Source organism: Protopterus annectens, chromosome 2.part1 (genome assembly GCF_019279795.1).
Source record: "Protopterus annectens isolate FY-2018-M chromosome 2.part1, PAN1.0, whole genome shotgun sequence".
In the NCBI taxonomy this organism is placed as follows: Eukaryota; Metazoa; Chordata; order Ceratodontiformes; family Protopteridae; genus Protopterus; species Protopterus annectens.
The window spans coordinates 465,588,122-465,608,310 of record NC_056729.1 but is presented as its reverse complement, the minus strand read 5'-3'; the positions used below and the strand labels follow the sequence as shown (position 1 = coordinate 465,608,310).

The 20,189-nt window shown below is 37.7% G+C and overlaps 1 protein-coding gene across 3 annotated transcripts in view; it reads right to left on the bottom strand.

Moving 5' to 3' along the window:
* The window catches only part of LOC122794105 (hedgehog interacting protein), a 942,167-nt gene that overhangs the window by 145,762 nt on the left and 776,216 nt on the right, over positions 1-20,189 (bottom strand). The window contains exon 12 of one of the 3 annotated variants that reach the window (XM_044062253.1): positions 12,250-12,600. The exons of the other annotated variants lie outside the window; for them this stretch is intronic. Coding sequence (XP_043918188.1) covers positions 12,591-12,600 — 10 coding nt within the window. The 3' untranslated portion in view covers positions 12,250-12,590. Of the gene's footprint in view, positions 1-12,249; positions 12,601-20,189 lie in introns of those variants that run through there. 3 annotated transcript variants of the gene reach the window in all.

Genomic DNA, 20,189 nt, shown 5'->3' with positions numbered 1-20,189 from the left:
ATCCAGGTCAGTGTCTTCCTTGGCTAACTCCTCCATGGAGTCCAAATGCTTCCTCTTGCAAAGTCTCTTCCTAGGGACCTCCTCAGTGGGGTAGTCTGGGGAGGTATTGGAAGAGGCAGGATAACCCAGATGGGTATCCTGGCTCTGAGGTACCACTTCCCTGTGGAACATGATGGTAAGAAGAGGAACACAGGGTATCCTGCTGGGATAGTGGATCCGAGGGGGCAGGTGACTTTTTAGTTGCAGTGGCAGCTATAGCCCTCTCCAAGGCCCCAAAAGCTGACTCCTTCTGAATGGACAAGCCGTGCTTTCAGGATGGCATCCCCTCCAGTCCAGAAAACAGCTCGCCAGAGGTTGAAGCCAGAGCGGAGTGCAACTTTACCAAAACCCTGAGGTGCATTGACTGCTCTGAAGACCTGGGAGTCAAGCGCACTCAAGATTCATGAGGTTCACTACAGCTCCGGGAACTCTCTGGCTCTGAAATAAATGATGACCTCTGAACGAAAGTCTGACCCGAGGAAGAGGACAGCTTCGGATCAGAGCTGAAAGGCACTGGGCGTATCGGACCCAACACCTCTGAAGCTTGCCCTAAAGTTAGAGGAGGAGGAAGAAGAGGGGGAGTGGATGGTTTAGACAGACTTGGCACCATAAGTGTTGAGGTGAGATGGACTTAGTGATGCCCTGCACCCAAAAAATCTTCTGCACCATCCATTCCACATTTTCTTCAGTAAGGCTCCTGGTCAAATGGGAATAGGAGGCAGATGGGTATCTTGGTCTTGATAAAAAAGGAGACGGCAGCCTGAGTGGAACTGTATCATAGGTCAGAAAGTGCTGTGCCCTTGGTAGAGTCAAAATAGGTTTAAATGGACTAGTTGTTGGATCCGACATCAACATATCCAATCTATCCTTATTAGATAGGATTGGAGCCAAATAAGTCAGATCCAACGGGGTAGACATTGGTACAAAAGGCTCCGATCAGATCACAGACTCCCCAGACATGGAAGATTTCAACATTTTTGGTTTCGGCTCTGAAGCATCTATCAGTACTGAAGACAGTCTCTTTTCACTCTCCGAGTATTTAGAGGAAAAGATGAAGCTGGGCTTGAATGAGCCGATTTTGTCTTTGAGGATGAACCAAATTTGTCTTTACCTCCAGAAATCGCCTCCCCATAGGCCAAAGGCAACATGCTCCTTAAGATGAGCTTATTTTTTCTTTCTACTACAGCATGATGATTAAAGGGGTGGCAGATTGCACAATCCTCTTGCAAGTGAAGGGGGCCAAGACAAGATACACAAAATAAGTGCAAGTCACTTGCGGGAATCTTGTGCCTGCACTTTGTGCATTTTTTGAAACCAGCAGGTTTCTCTCGTTTCTCCACCACAATGCAAGGAAAGGACAGACAGAGAATCCACTCACACAGGCACATATTTTATTTAACATTTGTTTACAGGGAAAGTCCGACTTGGAACAAAGCCAATTTTCAGCAGAGGCCTGGGAAGAAACCCTTCAGATGCATGTCTTTCAACAGATACAAAATGTATCTATTTCTTCTTTTTTCGGTGGTCTTTCAATTTGTTTCATCTTGTTCCCCAATTCTCTATAAAACTTTTTTAGGTTATCAATAAATTGTTTATTTTGTAGTTTTCCTTTATATTTATCTGTGCATCTTCTACGTTTTTCCGTCTGGGCTGAGATATTAGTTTGTTGTTTGAGATAGTGCATGATAGATCTTGATCTGTTCTAATACTGCGCATTGCTTTTAGCACATCTATCTTTCTTAGCATTTTTGTTGATCTGTTCCCTCTTCTATATTCTTCTAACAGTGACACTTCTTGTCTTAATTGCTGTATAGTTTTCTCTATTTGATACATCCATAATGGGATTCAATTTCTCTCCTTCCTTTCCCTCACTACCCTGTGTTTCAGACCTTCCAGACCAGTGTGGATATTCTCATATCTTACCATGGCACTCTTCCATGTAAACCCCTTTCTACAAGTAGCACACATAAGGTTTACAATCAGTGTGGATACACTGTTTTACTATTGAATCCTTCTGTGTAAACCCCTTTCCATATGTAGCATACTTACAGGATTTCAGAATTTTTTTTTACATTTCTCCAAATCTTCTGGGTTTCTAATACCAGGACGGGAACGGACTCCATTCCTAAGCCAAGGTACGATTAAAGTTCATGAAATTAGTACTGTTTCAATCTTTGATGTTAGCCAGTAGTGCTCTTCGCAGTACCCGCAACGTGCCCAGTAATGACTTCTTCTGCAATTTGCATGGTGTTACATGAATTAGTAACATATCTAAATAGGATTGTAAATTCTTTTTTATAAGACCAGTTGCTCTTACTACTATTGGAACTGTCTAGGTATCTTTCTTCCACATGGTTCTCATTTCTGCCTGCAGATCAAGGTATTTTATGACTTTGTGTCTGTACGCAAGACACTGTAATCACTAGGTGTGGCAATTTCAATGATCAATGTTATTTTTTGTCTTCTTTTCTTGGACCACTATATCCAGTTCTCTAGCATCTATCTTTTGAACTGTTGGTATTGGGTGATCCCATGTAATATAAACTTCATAATTTTCTATGATTCTTTGTGGCTCATGTTTCCAGTGTTTTTCACCCAGATTGATACCATAATGTTTACACAATCTCCAGTGTAGCAGTCTCGCCACATTATTATGCCTTTCAGTATACAGTCCCTCTGCCATTAGTGCGTTGCAACCAGCAACAAGGTGTGTGACTGTTTCCAATTCGGTTTTACAAAACCTACATATGTCTGTTTCTCCCACATGTTCAATGGACTTTGTAAACCAGCGTGTACGTAAGCTCACTATCTTGGGCTGCCAATATTAACCTTTCACTTCTTGATGTGAATTCGCCTCTCCTTAACCATTTCTGCGTTCATTCTTGATCAACATGAGACTGTTCCAGAAGTTTTCTATACTTGCAACTCTATTTATGTTTTTTCCACATTTCTTGCCTTCACATCTGGTCTTTCACCTTATATTCTTTCTTTTGTTTTTTTAGCACATTCGGTTGCTGCCTGGTTTTTATCTACTTCTGGTTTGATTTCCATTCCTGCTTGACGTCGATATGCTTTTGCTAAATTAAGCAGAGACATCATCTTAGATTTATTCTCCTCATGTTTCAAAACTTTCAATACATTTGGATCTTGTGAGGTCAATAGATATGGGTTCCTATTACGTGATCGAAGTTTTGAAACTTCGAACACAACAATATCGAACGTGTCTGTTTGAAGTTTCAAAACTTCGAATACGGAAAAAAAATAAAACATGCAACAGTAAACTAACTGTTGCAAGCAGGGGGCAAGCACCCCTGCACCCCCCACTCTTTAACTATACCAACTCTGAGATCGCACTACAGTGCAGTAAAGGGAAATATTCCCTTTCCGCACTATAGTGCAGTCTTGGAGTTGTTATATTTAAAGAGCGGGGGTGTGAGGGGTGCAGAGGGGCTTGCCCCCCTGCTTGCAACAGTTAGTTTATTGTTGCATTTTTTTTTTTCCGTGTTCGAACTTCTGCAAGTTTGACTATATGGTTTCGACCATATAGGGTTTGAACTTGTTGAAGTTCGATCACATAATAGGAACCCCAGTAGATATGTGTGGAGTCCCATGATTGCAGATCTATACATGTAATATATACATGTAATCAGTTTCAAGGAGGCCCATCCCTCCTTCGGAATGGGGAATATGTAATCTTGGTATATACTGATTTTTATAAATAATTTGGTGAGCATGAAGCAGCCTTCTTGTTTTAATATCCAATCTATCCAACACTTTTTAGGGCCAGTCAATCACTCCAAAACTATAAGTTAGGACAGGAACAGCAAATTGATTTATGGCTTGGATCTTGTTTCTAGATGTCAATGCTGCTTTCAGAATTAATTTCAGACTAGTGTGGATATACTGATGTCTTTTTATGGAAGCCTTCTGTGTAAACCCCTTTCCACATGTAGAACACTTATAAGGTTTCAGATCACTGTGTGTATACTGATGACTTACCATGCTATCTTTCCATGTAAACCACTTTCCACATGCACACTTAGAGAAAAACAGCAAAAGAGAGAGAAAGATTTTTTTTAAATAGAGAGAAGCAAAGGTACGGGGAGAGTTACTAACAATAGTAGTTGAAGATATACCTTTAAAGGTATAAGGGGAGGGAAATAGTCTATAAAAAACTGTTACTAGCAGGAAAGTGAAAAGGAATGAGAAAGAAGAAATGAAAGAATCCTAATTACACTAAAAACATAAAGAAAAGGAGATTATACATGAAAAAGATTTTTAATTATACAACCTGATACCAAGAGCTAGCTGACTGGGCCACATCTTCACAAAGGGGCACATGAGATCTGAGGTAATAGGGAGAGATGCATTGAGCATAAGGGGAGGTATCCAGACCTTTTTGGTTGCCACAAGTTTGCTGATGGCTGAGTCAGATCCGATGGATCAGATCCGGATCCATATGTGAGGATGAGATGAAAAATTGTCAATATCAGATCAAATGGTTTAGTCATAGGTGACTCCATTGTGAAACACAAAGATGTTCCACTCACCAGGTTGGATAAGGAGAAGGTCACTGTCAACTGTCAGGTGGCAGGATCCGCACATAGGTTCATAGGAGATTACTGGGCTACTGGTCCTAGGGCCTTTATAAGACTAGCCATATTATACACTGGTTCCCTTATTGATCAAGTTGTATGGTCTATATTTACAGTGCCAGGCTATGATCAGCACTGACTGTCTTTATCCAAGAGGGACATAAGTGACACTCCTCAGGGTAAATTTATGTTCTCCCATCCAGGTGTCTAAGTTATGCTTAAATAGGGTCATTAAGGAGTTCTGTTTTACATGAACTGGGAGTTTGTTCTAGAGGACAGGCAATCTCTGGGAGACATATTTGTCTCTCCAGCATGTCCTATTAATGTTGCAGGTTAGGTTAAGATCCCTAAAGTGAATGAATCTTGTCCCATCTGATTTGCGGATGTGCACCAGTTCCATTAGGCCAGGGCCCAAGACTGCTCTGTAGTCCAGGCACACGTCACCTCTCAGCAGCCTATAAGATTTGGAGTAGAGTGACAGGGCCTTCAGTCTGTCCATGTAGGTCATGTGTTGAAGGCCCTGAATTTTCTTGGTGAGAAACCTCTGAGGTCTCTCCAGCTGTTGCAGGTGTCTGGTGAGGTACATACAGAAGGGAGAGCTGTACTCTATTAATGGTCTGATGAGGGATGAGTACAGGGGAGTTATAACATTCTTAGCTCTGGTATACATACTTATGAGATGTGCAACATAAAAGGCCTTCCTTTCCACTGTGGACACATGGTGATCAAAGTTAAGGTCGCTATCAACCTGTGTTCCCAAATCTTTCACCACAAGGTTTGAGATAAGGGGATACTGTTAATAATGTAATTTGCAGGACTTCCCCTTTTCTGACAGGGATGATAAACATTTTTTTGAGTTTAGTTTAAGTCCGCGGCTTTGGTACCAATTAGTTGTCTGTTTATGCCCTTTTTGTAGTATGCCAGCATCACTGGGGGACTCAATGATTGCACCCAGTTTGCAATCATCAAATTTGATATTGTTAATTTTAGAAATGCTACTAACAAGTTGATTCCAAACAGAACATTTTCCACATTGAAAAGTACCCATCCTTAAAGAAACATTCATAGGGATACGAGAAACAGGGGGAGCAAAATTACTACGCACTACAATATCTGCCAAGGTTTGGCCCCTTTTATATGAAACATATGGAACCTGACACACTAATCTGGAAAGGTCCTGATCTTTCATTAAAAATGAAAATGTGATGTGAACAGGTTCACATGTACTACTAAAGGGGTTATTTATGTTTTGAAATGGCCCTGCAATTTATTTTATGTGGGTGAAAGTCAGAGGGCCTTCAAATTAAGATTTCAAGAACATTAGGGATATTAAAAATGAGTGTTTAGAAAATCCAGTACAGATACACTTTAAATAGTATCATCTTGGGATTTTTACTTTATTTGGGGTTGTATTTTGGAACAAGTGACTTTAAAATTGGGGGAAAATGTTATACTTTAAGACAAGCTGTTATATAAAGAAGCTATGTATATTTTAAAGTACAACACTTTAGTACCTTGGGGATTAAACAGTAAGTGTAACTGGAGACATTTAATTAACTGATTATTTTTTTAATTGGGTAATTATTCAGTTAAATGTTTTGGGTTCACTTTATAATCCCGAAATCCTGAAATATCGAATTTCAGAATCTCGAGATCATAAAGCTGAAACCTTAAAATCCCAAAACCCCAGAAGCGTGAATTTCAAAATCACGACTCTAACACTAACCATCCACCACACACAAATACCCCCCTACTTAAATATACTAACTCCAAGGTCGCACTACACAGACAAACACACGAAAACACCACCATAAAACCTACATTCACCTCGCACACATCACAGTAACAAAACAAAATAAATAAAAACGCTGACAGGCAGAGTTTCACAGGCACAAATCACTCAGGTGATGATAAACCAAAGGTGTATTTAATGATAAAAATCCACAAGAAAAACAAATAAAATGTGAGCGCTTTTGTTAAACAAGTGTTAACTTCATCAGACACCATTAAAATGTAAGACAATTATTTATATACATATAAAAAACACTCTGATTGGGTAAGCAAAGAGAAGCATCTAGCTAAGCAACACTGAGACAGAACATTAATTAACCCCTTGATGACTGTGTTACAATCATCTTAAATACAACTAAAACATGTAATTAAAAGATACATTATTAGTCTCATACTTGTGTCATGAATGATTCTAAATAGGATAAAACTAAAACCAAAGTCATTTTTAAAATCTCATGTTAAATATTCACATAATGCTAAAATGTTTACCAAAGCCAAATACATACAAAAGCGCTTGTGCTTAACAAATGTTTTGAGATATTTTGTTCCTTTCTAGGGCTTTTAATTTCAATACAGGAGAGATGGATGTCCTGTCATTTATCACTGGCCATCTATCTGCCTGAAGTAAGATTTGCCACCTTAACTCCCTTAACTCTAATTGAAGTCCCCAAGGCTTTTTATCACTGATGTCTACATGGTCTATTGCCTAAAATAAAATTTAGATTTCACATTTAAGGCAATAGACCATGTAAATTTCCCACTAATTATCACATCAATGGGAGCCCACGGAACACTGAGGGCATTATAAGAGATCTGGGGATGCAGGTTGACAGCAACCTCTCCTTCAACCACCAAATTGCCACTGTGGTCAGAAAGTCCTTCTATGTGGCACATCTCATTACCAAGGGTTTTGCATCCAGGAAGAAAGAGGTCATCGTCTCTCTCTACTCTTCCCTCATTAGAGCAGTCATTGAGTATAATGCCCCAATTGGCATGTCCCTCACTAGACTCCTGCAACAGTGGGAGAGGCCACAGAAGTACCTCACAAAGAGGATACTAGGCATTAAACACATGTCCTACATGGACAGACTCAAAAGACTCCAGCTATTCTCTGTCTCATATCGCCTGCTTAAAGACAATCTTTTCTTGATTTACAAAGCCATGTCTGACCCAGCCCTGTTAGAAATGCTACATCTAAAGAAATCTCAGTCCCTCCACACCACACTCTCCAGAGACCCCAACCTCATTACCACAATCAATAGAACATACTGGAGGGACAGGTTTCTCACCCAGAGACTGCCCATGCACTGGAATAGACTTCCCATACATGTCAAGCAGAGCACCTCATTGTTCCTCTTCAACAGAAATCTTGATGAGTGGATGGATAACAGAAATTTCACCCCGTAGATAACTCCAGTGGCTCTACTTGATAGAGGCACTGGGAACTGACGTCGGGTGGCACGATGCCAAGGCACTTCTATGGGCTAGGCTTGTAAAGGCTCCAGGGCCATTAGGCTAGTACACACATATGAACCTATGAATTTATGAAAAACAGAATGTAATGGGCCAAGAACCTGAACTAAGTCCTGAGCTAGGCCCAATAAATCATCCTTGTCAAGGCAAAATGAGACAGGGGAAGATAAATGTTTAATCTTCTACTTATTTTTAACAGGAATTCCCAAAGAAGCAGACCAACTCCTGTCAGGAAAATCCCCCTGGGAACAGGCATCCCAGTCCAACTAGACAGAGAGGCATTTCCCACTCCTTCCTCTGAGCTCGATAGTGTTTTTCCCATGTCCACTATCTACAGTCCAACAGCCACAGCAGACATGATTAACCCCTGATCCATGGTGACTGAAGGGACTACACCACAGGAAACCAAGAAAGAAGATGAGTGGTTTGAAAAACAGAAAAGGCCACAGCAGATTAATCCAAAACTGAGGCAAATACATAGCTTACTGAAGTTGCAAAGGCTGTCTGGGCATGTTCTTCTTTTTTTTTTGGCCAAAGGAAGAACCAAGGAACTAGTAATTTGTTCCATGGTAAATCTGAAAATGAAGCCTGAAGTCTGGGAACTACTGACAGCAGCAGTTGTTAAAAAGGTAAGTATCAAAAATGTAGTGTTTTCTAACTAAAATACCATGAGAAGAACAGCATTCCCTTACCCCAGCCCCTGAAAATGGTTTATTGAGAAGTTAATTTAAACAATATCATTAACACTTAAGTCAAAAGTAGAACACAGTCTTTAACTGAAAAGTCATGTGACAGTGTATAAAACCTACAAATCCTAGCATAAAACAAGTAATTTCACAGGGAAAAGTATTGTTTCTATAATAAATTAAATTGTGGGAGGTTTCTTACCAGAAGGGAACTTATCTATCCAGTCATGAAGAAATTCTAGTTAACTATTATTCCTTGAAAGCCTGCAAGAGGGGTGCTCTTTGGCAGCAGAAAAGTACTGAAGGGATTGGCACTCAGACTGTTGATTTTCCACAGATGGATCTGCTCGAACTGTCACAGGTGTGGTTGCACGGCAGGTGTTCTTAAGTTTTGGAAGCTGTCTGTCTGTTATATCCTATACAGGATATAACCCATATAGTTAAGGTTATTGCAACAACGATCATATCATGAACATCTGCAACTCATTCAGTGAGAGCTGATCCTACAAAAATAACCTGCTGAAATCAATTTAAGCAAATACTGAAACACTGGAGTATTATTATTTATTTATTCATTTTTTGCAGGGGGAGAAGCTTTCTTGCACTTCCTACACACTGGGACTTAAATATATCTACTCTGAGGTTATACAGTAATGGAGAAAAGAGAAAACTTTATGTTTTAGTAGACTGAGTTTACAGTATCAGCACTCACTACAAGAGTGTTTACTTACTAACATGCCCGCAAAGGTTCTGTTTCTGATAAAATAGATAGGATGGTTTACTATTTTTCCGCTTCACAGACAGCTTTAGTCAATAATGTGGATGTCAGCCAATTAAAGCACCTGAGATACTGAACTTATATAGCAATCACAGTTTGTATACTACATAATGATATGTCTATATATTGCATGATGCACAATGTTTTCAGGTTTTCTGTTGTAAATGGACTTTGCTCAGTATGATTTGCCTAGTTTGCACAGTATAATAAATAATAAGTAAATTAAAATCCATACCGCTGTATATGTGGTGCTACATGACATTTTTTCAAATTGTGTGTGGAGCGTGATACAGTACAAAGAGTTTTAGGTAAACATTCTTACAGACATAAGCACCTAAACATTTCAAATACTAGGGTTAATATTGGCAAATATATATATATATATATATATATATATATATATATATATATATATATATATATATATATATAAGAAATAATTACATAGCTGACTTGGGGCAAGCTAAGACAAATCATTCATCTTCATTTATATTTGTATGTGTAGCTACATATGAATAACTTGTCTGTCTCTTTGCATTGCTACCCTAGATACTAATAGGACACCATTCTATAAACTGCATGGATGGCATGCATTTCAAACAGTACTACACAAGGCCAGCTGTATTAAAGTGTACTGTACATGTTGCACAGTGTATTCAGTGGGAGGCAGACAAAGATATTTCATCTAATGGTACATGAGCAGTACAAGTCAGATTCAAGCTACGAGTTAGAAACTGCTACATGCTCTATTTCAGGCACATAATCATCTCGGTTCCGTTCCTTCGTGATACATTCATGAACTGAATTATTGTAGCTGTTTTGGTGGTTGGTGGCAAGTGATGTTCTGCATGGCAACAGTGGCAATATGCTATCTGGGTTTGGGGCTCTGTAAACTGTTAAACAGATGTCACAATGTTACCAGGTAACACGGATTTGATCAGTGCTATATGGATGTAGCATGAGTTCTTTACAGGAAAATGGGACAGAAGGGACTTCAGTGTGGTTTTGCTGGTCACATCCACAATGAAGGTGTCTCACTAACAGAATGTGCTGCTTGTTCACTACTGCTGGTGATCATATGTCCCAATCATGGACCAGTATTAATGCATGATGTAGTTGCCAAATGGGGTATCATGCAAGCACAGAGAAGAGGAAATAGGTCTTATTACATTGTAACAATATTTTTCTTTTCTCAATGTTTGCACAATCCTGGTGTTAGTATATATATGCACCATGGGGTATGGGGCCTGTAGAGGCTTGCCAAAAATGGCTAGTTGCAAGTTTCAATTTATTTTAATTGCAAGAAAACTGTGCAGTAACTCAGCAGGTGTTATTTATGTCTGTGTGACTGTGCATAACAACAGTTTGTTTTTTCTGTAGCTGGGCTGTTATCAGAGTTGGTTCCAGCATAAGATGAGACAAGCAGCCGACTGGTCTCAGTGCTGGTTGTGGCCCAGCTAGCTTTAAAAAAAAATGCAAAGCTGGCAAATAAAACATTTCTGGAGCTTTAAAAATGCATCTAAAGGGGGTGTGGCTAACATGGCTAACTGACAGCAGCAACTGGTGAAAGTTCCATGACTGAAAAATTTTCTCTGACAGAAAATATAACATTTCGAGATACTTGTTAGCTAATTTCATCATTCACTAATAGCCAGAAAAAAAGATTTATAGTTTTGAGTTCTTCAAAAGCTGTAATTTTTCTGTCAGAATTTTAACTGCTTGGTTAAGAGAGAAGAGACTTTAACATGAACCACACAAGAAATGGTACTCAGAATTCTTGGGTTAAAAATACATGCAGTCATTAATATCTAGTATGCAGGATGTATTACTTAAAATGGACAAACTGGATACCAAAATAAAAAGTTTCAAACAAGAGACTACAAAGAAGATGGAACATTTAGAAATCCTTATGAAACAACAAAAGACACAAATCAGCACTACAGAAGAAGTTTTAAATGATCATGAAGGGAGAATAACTGAAGGTGAGTCTTAGACTGAATTTCTTTTAAGACAAAATAACTGGCTCATAAATAAAGTTGATGATTTAGAACATACACTGAGACGAAATAACATTAGAACTGATGGTATACCTGAAAAGTATTAAGGAGACAATATAATAAACCTCAACTACCTGGCTGCATAAAACATTAAATCTACCAGAACCTTTATCTTTTAAAACTGAAAAGGCACATAGATCCCTGAAAGCACCTTTGCAGGAAACTCACCACCACATTCAGTTATACTTAAGTTTATGTCTAGCTTAGAGAAAGATGAAATATCAAAAACAGAATAGTCCAGCCCACCTATTAAATAGGTGACCAAGTAGTCACATTTGGCAATGATTATTCCAGTAATAAAAGAAAATCCTGTTTACCACTGATCAAGAAACTTAAAAATAATAATAATATTAAAGACACTTTGGTGTTTCCTGCAAAGATGAAATTATTTATTTTCTAAGGAACAAAAATATTCAAGACACTAGAGGATGCACTGACTTCTGTCATCAAGAAACAAAATCCTTAATAATACTGAAGAAATGGATTGGAGGCGTATATCCCTCAAGAGACAGAGTGAGCTAAATTCCTGGAAAACTGCTTCTAAAATTAAAAAGCTTAAAAACAAGTGACTTTTATTCTCTGATTGCAGGACTTTTATTTTTTGAAACAACACATTTATCCTTTAAGTAAAAGGTTTGTATTGGACTTTAAGCTTCAAAACATATGTATGTATGTATTTATATTTTAAGCTAAAACATTCTGCATGATAAGGAATATAAACTTTGAGTTCTACTATTTTACCATATTTATAGTTAAAGACTTAATATATTTCATTTACCTAAACTTAAAAATGTATTTATAAATGCTGAAGAAATACCTCCTGGAAAAGAGAATGTCATTAAATTATAAACAACTGAGTTGGTGACTTTGGAACTATATAAGTTAAGAATTTTATTTTATTTGTTTAACTTTACTTAATATGTGCATTTCTGGGTTAACTGACTGTCAGATCTAAGTAATATGTTAATTAGAAGTGTTGAAGTGATGGTGATTTTGTTTTCTTTGCTCTGTGTAACACATTCATTTCAATGTTCATGTATGAAGCAAGTAACACTTAAAAAAGCTTAAGAACAAAATAATGTTCCAGTTGTGTGAGAATGCTGGCTTCTTGCTTGTCTTGCTTCTCACTTGCTTCTTGAGCTGTTTTGAAGAACATTTATCTCAAAGTTCATCACTGATGCCTGCGAAAACAGAAGGGATTTATTTTTTTCCTTAGGTGTATATATATATATATATATATATATACATACATACATACATATATATATATATATATATATATATATATATATATATAAGAAATCTACTCAAAATAACATCTTTTTTCTTTTCTTAGAAGTGAAAAATTGGTAAAACAAAAGCTATAGTAATGTTTTATATTGAGCTGTTGCTGACGTATAAGTTGCTTGCAGTTTTCTGAACTGCACATATTAATAGAAAGTAGTAAATTTAGATGTTTGCTACTGATTAGAACAGTTTAAAAGAAAAAGAATGAGGAACTTACAGAGGAAATTAGCAGCAACTGTATGCTATATGTTGTCATTTTCAAATGCTGTAATCAAATTCTAATGGCAGGATGTGAAGCTTAGATCAGAATTGCAATTCACAATGGCTAAAAACACATTCAAATTAAAGAAGCAGGAATTATTTTATATATAGTCAAGACTGCAACTGTAATATTAGAATTAAGAAGAGTAAACATGTTATGAATAATATGCACACACAAAAGGAATGCAATATCTACTATGTAAAATTACAAAAAGGGCAGTTATCAGCAAGTTAAGACATATATACACATACTGTAATCTCTAACAGAGAACTGGTGATTAAATAGCTCCTGATGAGAGATTTTAGAAATACAAGTTATATAGACTAAGTTAGACTATTAGTGGGTAAATTAGACAAAATATATTTAAATAACAAACAGTTTATAAGAAAGATATGTATTACATATACATTATATGGTAGAAATGTGAATGTACAAGATCTCACATAATTTACATAAGAAAATTATATAATATATTTGAAAATATCCTGAAAGATGAAATTTGAAGCTTGGGCATGTGAACTTTAGAGCTTTTTGCATATTGTGTGCTATTAGATTCACTATTACTACCTGAAATAGCTCATTCCATAAGGCTGAACTGAAATGTGAGTGTTATATTGTCAGTACATGCATTTTGATAGACAGTAGATTTTTCAATATGTTTGAACTCAGAAAGGGAGAACTGTACTTGAGTTAAGCATACTGTAACTTCTGAGTACAAAACAGACTGCAAATGATTTTTTAAGTCCATAGTCATAGGAAGACATTCTCTTTGGACTCAGCAATGTACATATTTTTATGAATTATTTTAATAAGCTAAAGGATTTTCAAATAGTTTGATATTGAGTGTTATACAATTTTGAGATATAGACACTTGTACTTCTTTGTTAGAGCTATAAAATATGTGTATATCTTTTAGCATGATGAATATATATGTGCTCTGAGTCTCCTTTTGTATAATAGTTTAGTATATAAAATTGCAGGTTTACAGATACCTTTATCTCTTCAGGTCCAACTTTGCTCTGCTTATTTATTTCAAGATTTAGTTTTGAGAATGTTGAATGAGCGAATAATTTAGGAATAGCTAATGGATAATTTTTACTACTATTACATAGTACACTATTTTTGGATTACTTAATATTTGTGATTAATAGAAGAGGATTATTAAACTTTTATGTAGTAACTGTAGTAATAGTTTTAAATGACAAAATACATAAATTAATAGTTTCTTATTATTTTTAACTTATATATGACATTATATTAATTATTTGTAGGTCATTGTAGCTTTTGACTAGTTTTAGATGACTTTTTAGGTATTGTAGGTAGAGAGATAGTATAGTAATTTGTCTATTTGACAGGCAAATTAGGAACACTGGTATCCATGGTAGGTTGTGTTTTATTAGTAATATATACAGCTACAGTTGTAGAGTTGCTTTTGTTTTTATTTATGAGGTTTTAGTAGTTTACTTTGTAAAAGGAAGGATTCAAGAAAAATGTAGAATGTTAAGATAGTGTTGGAATGCATTACAGTCTTGTATACAATAAAATTGATATGGTGGATACATGTGTCATATTACCTTTTAAAAGAAATATTTTTAAATACACAATATGGATAGTTTTAATCTATTACTTATTAAGTACATGGATGAAATAATGGCAACAAAAGGAAATCATTAATGAGATATCTAAAATTAAATGGAGGAGACATTATATTCTTGCAAGAGACTAACCTGATAAAGAAATACAATACTTAATTAACTTAGGTTACAAAATGTTATCTGCTTCTTTTAACAAAAAGAGGAAAGAAACTGCTGTACTTTGCAGAAAATTCTGCTGTAATGCCTAAGGTCATGGACTCTATTAATAATCCTTGTGATGGAGCAGAACCCGTTCAAACCTGGAACTTTTCAGATAGTAATGGGTTAACCAACTCAATAGATGGTAAGAATAAAACTTTGCTACTTCTATTAGAAAGTTTTATGTGGAAATATATACACAGAATATTTGTTACTACCTATAAAATCTCTAAGTTTAGTAAAATGACTTTGGTGTGTCAGAGACATAGTAAAGATGTGAAACCTGACTGGACACACACGTTTATGGACTGTGAAAAATGAAATGTATATTGGGAAGAGATAAGTATGTTAAGGGGTTATGGTCCAATAATTGTTCTTTAACTAGATCAATAATACTAATGAATATTTTACTTCCTTTATCTGTAAAAGCCAAACAAAAAATGTTCTGAAGTCTCCTGGCAGTAGCTAGAAAGGTTCTTACAAAAAACTGAAATCAAATTCAGTTCCTGCATTCAAAGAAATTTTTAATTTAACAGCAATATTATGTAAAATTGAAAACATAAGTGATCAGACTAAGATCTATAAATCATACTAAGACTTTCAGTGGTTGGGATAACCTTGAAATGTTTCTACTGAAATATTAAGACTCTTAATTTGTTAATTGTATAAGATTACCTTGATGATTCAATGTATTCCTAACACTGTATAACAGTATGTGATGTTGGATGTCTTCCTTTCTGTGTATTTATTGTAAATATGTTAAATTAATAAAAATTTCCTTAAAAATTGCATCTTAAATTACTGTCACATCCCAGATGTGCTCTGCTGTAACTTTTTTTCATCAGTACATGGGAGATTTAGAAAGCACGCATGACCAACAAATCAACACTTATGTCCTCCGGTCTGCATGCGAATTGAGATTGCTGAACAGAGGTTCCTCCAGCATGAATTGATTTGATGAAATGTGCAGCACTGTTGCAGCAGTGGCTTTGCAAGTTCAGTGCAGGAGAGAGAACTGATTTTGATTTTCCATTGGGAAGGAGGTGTGTGTGTGTGTGTGTGTGTGTGTGTGTGTGTGTGTGTGTGTGTGTGTGTGTGTGTGTGTGTGTGCGTGTGTGTGTAAGTAAAATGCCCCACTTATGGAGCACTGTCTGGTTAAGTCACTTGCCCAGAGTCAAATGCTGAATCTTAACTACACTGGGCCAGTGTCTTAATCTACCAGACTAACTGCAAGGCAACTGTTAACTCTTTTTTCCCCTCCTTTTGTAAATCACTGAAAATTACAGTCTGTCGGTCTTAGGTTCATAGGTGGTTACTGGGCTATTGACCCAAAGGTCTTTATAAGCCTAGCCGTGTGTGCCCAATATAAAACTAGAAAACCCAATATAAAGGATCTTTCCTAAACTCAAGAGCTTGGTTAGCAATGACTGACCATATCTTGGAGAGTCATAGGTGAAATCCTCGGCAAGAATTTATGGTTTCCCATCCAGTCATCCAGGCTATGCTTAAACAGGGTAATAGAGGGGCTTTGTTTGATGTGAACTGGTAGCCATTTCCAGAGGAATGGCAACCTCTGAGAGACATATTTGTCTCTGTAGCAGGTCCTATTTATATTGCAGGCCAGGTTAAGGTCCCTGGAGTGGGTGAACCTTGTCCCATTTGACTTGTGGATGTGCAACATTTCCATTAGGTTTGGATATGAGATTGCTCTGTAGGCCAGGCACAACTCTCCTTTATGTAGTCTGTAAGCTACTGAGTAGCTGGATACCCTGAATTTTCTTGGTTAGAAATTTCTGAGGTCTCTCAAGTTGCTGCAGGTGCCTGGTAAGGTACATATGAAATGGAGCACTATACTCAATTATTAGCCTGATGAGGGTGGAGTACAGGGCTGTTATGACCTCTTTTGCTCTTGACACAATGCCTTTGCTATAGGGGTGTGCAACATAGAATGCCTTCCTTACCACAGTAGACACATGGTGGTCAAAGTTTAGGCTACAGTCACCTTGCATTTCCAAACCTCTCCCTACTGAGTTGCTTCTTAGGGTATTATTTATATAATAGTCTGCTGGGATATCATTTTTACTGAACAGGATGATAATGCATTTTTTTGCATTGAGTCCATGGCTTTGGCACCAGTCATTGGTTTGTGTAAGTCCCTCTTGACATCATTTGGGGATTCAGTGATTGCACCTAATTTGCAGTCATCAGCAAACTTAGCCACAGCCCCTCTGTTTTGACCTGAACTTCTGAGAAGTATCTTCCAAACAATAGGGGGCCCAGCACTAATCCCTGTGGAACCGCACTGGTGACAGGTCTTCTGGTTGAGGTAAAGTTCGCAACTTTGACTGAGTGTGATCTGTCGGTGAGACAGTTAGCAACCCACCTGATGATAGTTGCTGTTTTCCATTCAGCAGAGACAAAACCAGTACTCAGGCTGTGGTTGAAGAGAATACCTAATGGAACACAGCCTGGGATGCCATCTGGTCCTATAGAGGCTGTGTTTTTAGTCTTGGAGAGAGCATTAATAACTTGCTCTTTGGAGATGCAAGGTGGGGGAGATGTAGTGGGAATGCTCTGTGGAATGTTTGGAGGGGATGGGGTGAATTTTTGTCAAACCTGTTAGCTAATAGGTAAGCTATTTTCACAGGATCAGTGTGTGTGATGCCATCCACAGCTAGTTCAGCATGCATCTGCGTCCTACTTTTTAGGTTGTAGATATAGCTAACTAATGCCTTGTGGTAATCCTTAGCTATGGTTGCTATTTTGTTTTTCGAAGTAGCCTTTATGCCCTTAGTGGACTTTACAAATTATCTTGTTTGTTCAAGCAGAGAAAGATGATCTGCAAATGCTGGGGCCTCTCTTTTTTATTCTTAGATAGCAACTTCTTCCTCTTGGTGTATAACTTACTAATGCTAGATGTCCACTAGGGAGGCTTGTTTTTTCTTGAGGATTTTGTTTTGATTCTATCAGGTACAGCTGTGTCAATACATTTGTATAAGTGTTTGTACAGGGCATTTGTATATACCTTCGTATTGTCAATGCCATCTGTGGGAACAGAAGCTTGGAAATTATTTATGCCATCCCTTAGGAAGGTATAATTAGCTTTGGTGAATTTTTTTAGTCTGATTTCACCTAAGAGGGGTTCAGGTGTTATAGTTATTTCAAATGTGACTGATCAGATTTAACCAGTGAGGGTCCTATACTTGTGGTGGTACAATGATCACCTATTTTGGTGAGGACCAGGTCAAGAATATTTGATACCCTTGTGGGGCTGCATACTATTTGTTCCAGGGCATTAGTGTTAACAAAGTCTAGGAATCTTTGTGCGAGCATGTTGGTAATCGTATAAGTTTCCCAGTCAATGGAGTGATAGTTAAAATCACCCATGACTACAGTGTTTGGCTGTAATTTGATTGACTCAAGTAGGCCCAAATAAACAGTGTGGGTATCTTGGTTCATTGAATGGGGCCTATAGCTAATGATGACTTAAAGGGGGGGGGTCTTACCCACAGTTAGTTGAACTTGGAGTAACTCCATGGAGTTTTCCTGTCTAACCAGTCTAGAGGTGTATTTATCTTTGATGAAGATAGATACTCCTCCTCCTTTGGTTCTCACATGTTCATTCTGAGGTCTAAAAGTCTGGAAGGCATTGTAGCCTTGCAAGGCAGGGGTACTCTCTTCAGCCCTGAACCAAGTTTATGTGACTGTACAGACATCAAAGTCCTCCAGGGAGAGGAATGTTTCCAGAGAACACAGTTTCTAATTTAAACTTGCAGTGTTTAGCAGAATAACCTTTAATTTATTTGTGAAAGATATTTTTTACATCACAAATTTTTGTTCTTGAGACCTTGCCTAAAAAAAGGCACTATGGGGGAGGCAAGTGCCTTAGCCAGTAACAGAAAGCCTAGAGGTGACAGGTGAAGACCATCTCTGGCAAAGCAGAGTGGTCTATCAACCATGTCATCCTAGGCTGACAGGAACTGGATCCCCTTAGAATGACAACAGAAACTAAGACAATTGCTGAAGTCAGTCATTTTTTGTTTATACTGTGGTATCATCCTAGGTGAGGGTAGAATGCTGCTCAAGGCTAGGGACATAACTGCCTGGGACACATACTCATAAAGATCAATCATGTCTCTCTTCATATAGTCCAGTGAGGTACGTCTCAAGTCATTCACACAACATGAACTATGATGGAGTCATAATGATACTTGTTGAGAGACATGAGTGCATGTATGATCTAATGAATCCTGGCACCGAATAGACAGCTGACCGTTACCTTCTCCTTGTTCAGCCTGGTGAATGGGACATCTGTGTGCCTCACAATGGAATGACCTATAACTAAAAAAAAAATGGTTTAGATTAAATGTGCTTTGTCTTGGGGGCTTATTTGGTGAGACACTGGTGCTTGGGTTTTTATGTGCATTGAGTGCTGTAGGTACTTGTATTAGGTGTAGCATGTTTGTGTTTGGAGAGTCTCTGGTGTTCAGGTAGGTTCCTGGCGAGTACCCTTCTGTATAATGGTTTATGCGCTGAGTGCATGGTTTGCATAGGAGGTGTAGTATGTGAGCTGACAACCTGTTCAGTGTTACTGTTCTGTGTGAGAACAAGGATTCCAGATTCTTAGTGTAGATGCATCTCTCACAAATTGTACTTGGGTGATTTAGGAGTAGAGGATTGTCAGTGTACATGAGGCAGTTGCTACACTGCCTCAGGATAATCATGTCAATCAGGCTGGTAGGAGACATGCAGGGGAAACTGACCATCCATAATGCTAGATTAAATCCTGTTTTCACAGTAGGGAGAGAAAATGGGTTGTGGTATAACTGAGTGCCCTAAATATGTTCTATACTAATGGGATACTCTATAAAGCGTCTATACAGGTGGGGGCTCTCTAAATGGTATGAGAGTATTGTAGATTTGGCGGTTTTGGGACAGTTTAAGGGGAAAAGTGCAGCTGAGGTGCTATCTGAGCAGCTAAGTGCAATTTAAGGTCTTCTCAGCCGGATCATGGGCAGCTACTAAGGAAAAATTTGTCTACTGACATTTTTTGCATCTATAACTGCTAGTGGTTACTCCCACTGTGTGTTAATGCTCGATGTTGCATGGAAGTGCACTGTGTGGTAATGCTCGATGTTGCATGGAAGTGCACTATGTGTAAACAGATGGATACAGCAGAGCATTGGCTGGAACCCTAACTCTGTGGAGCTGTGTTAAAACAAGCGCAAACCCGTGCTAATGCAGGGCTTATGTAACAACAGTGAGCAAACTGAATTAAACAATTTAGCCAATAAAGAAGCTCAAAACTGAGGCTTGTGCCAGCAACCTTCAATCAGATGAGTCCTGGTAGGTCTGAATCTAGTCAATAAAAGTGCAACAAATCAGCAAGAACAGTTTTAAAAAATCAGCAATATAGCAAAAATACTGT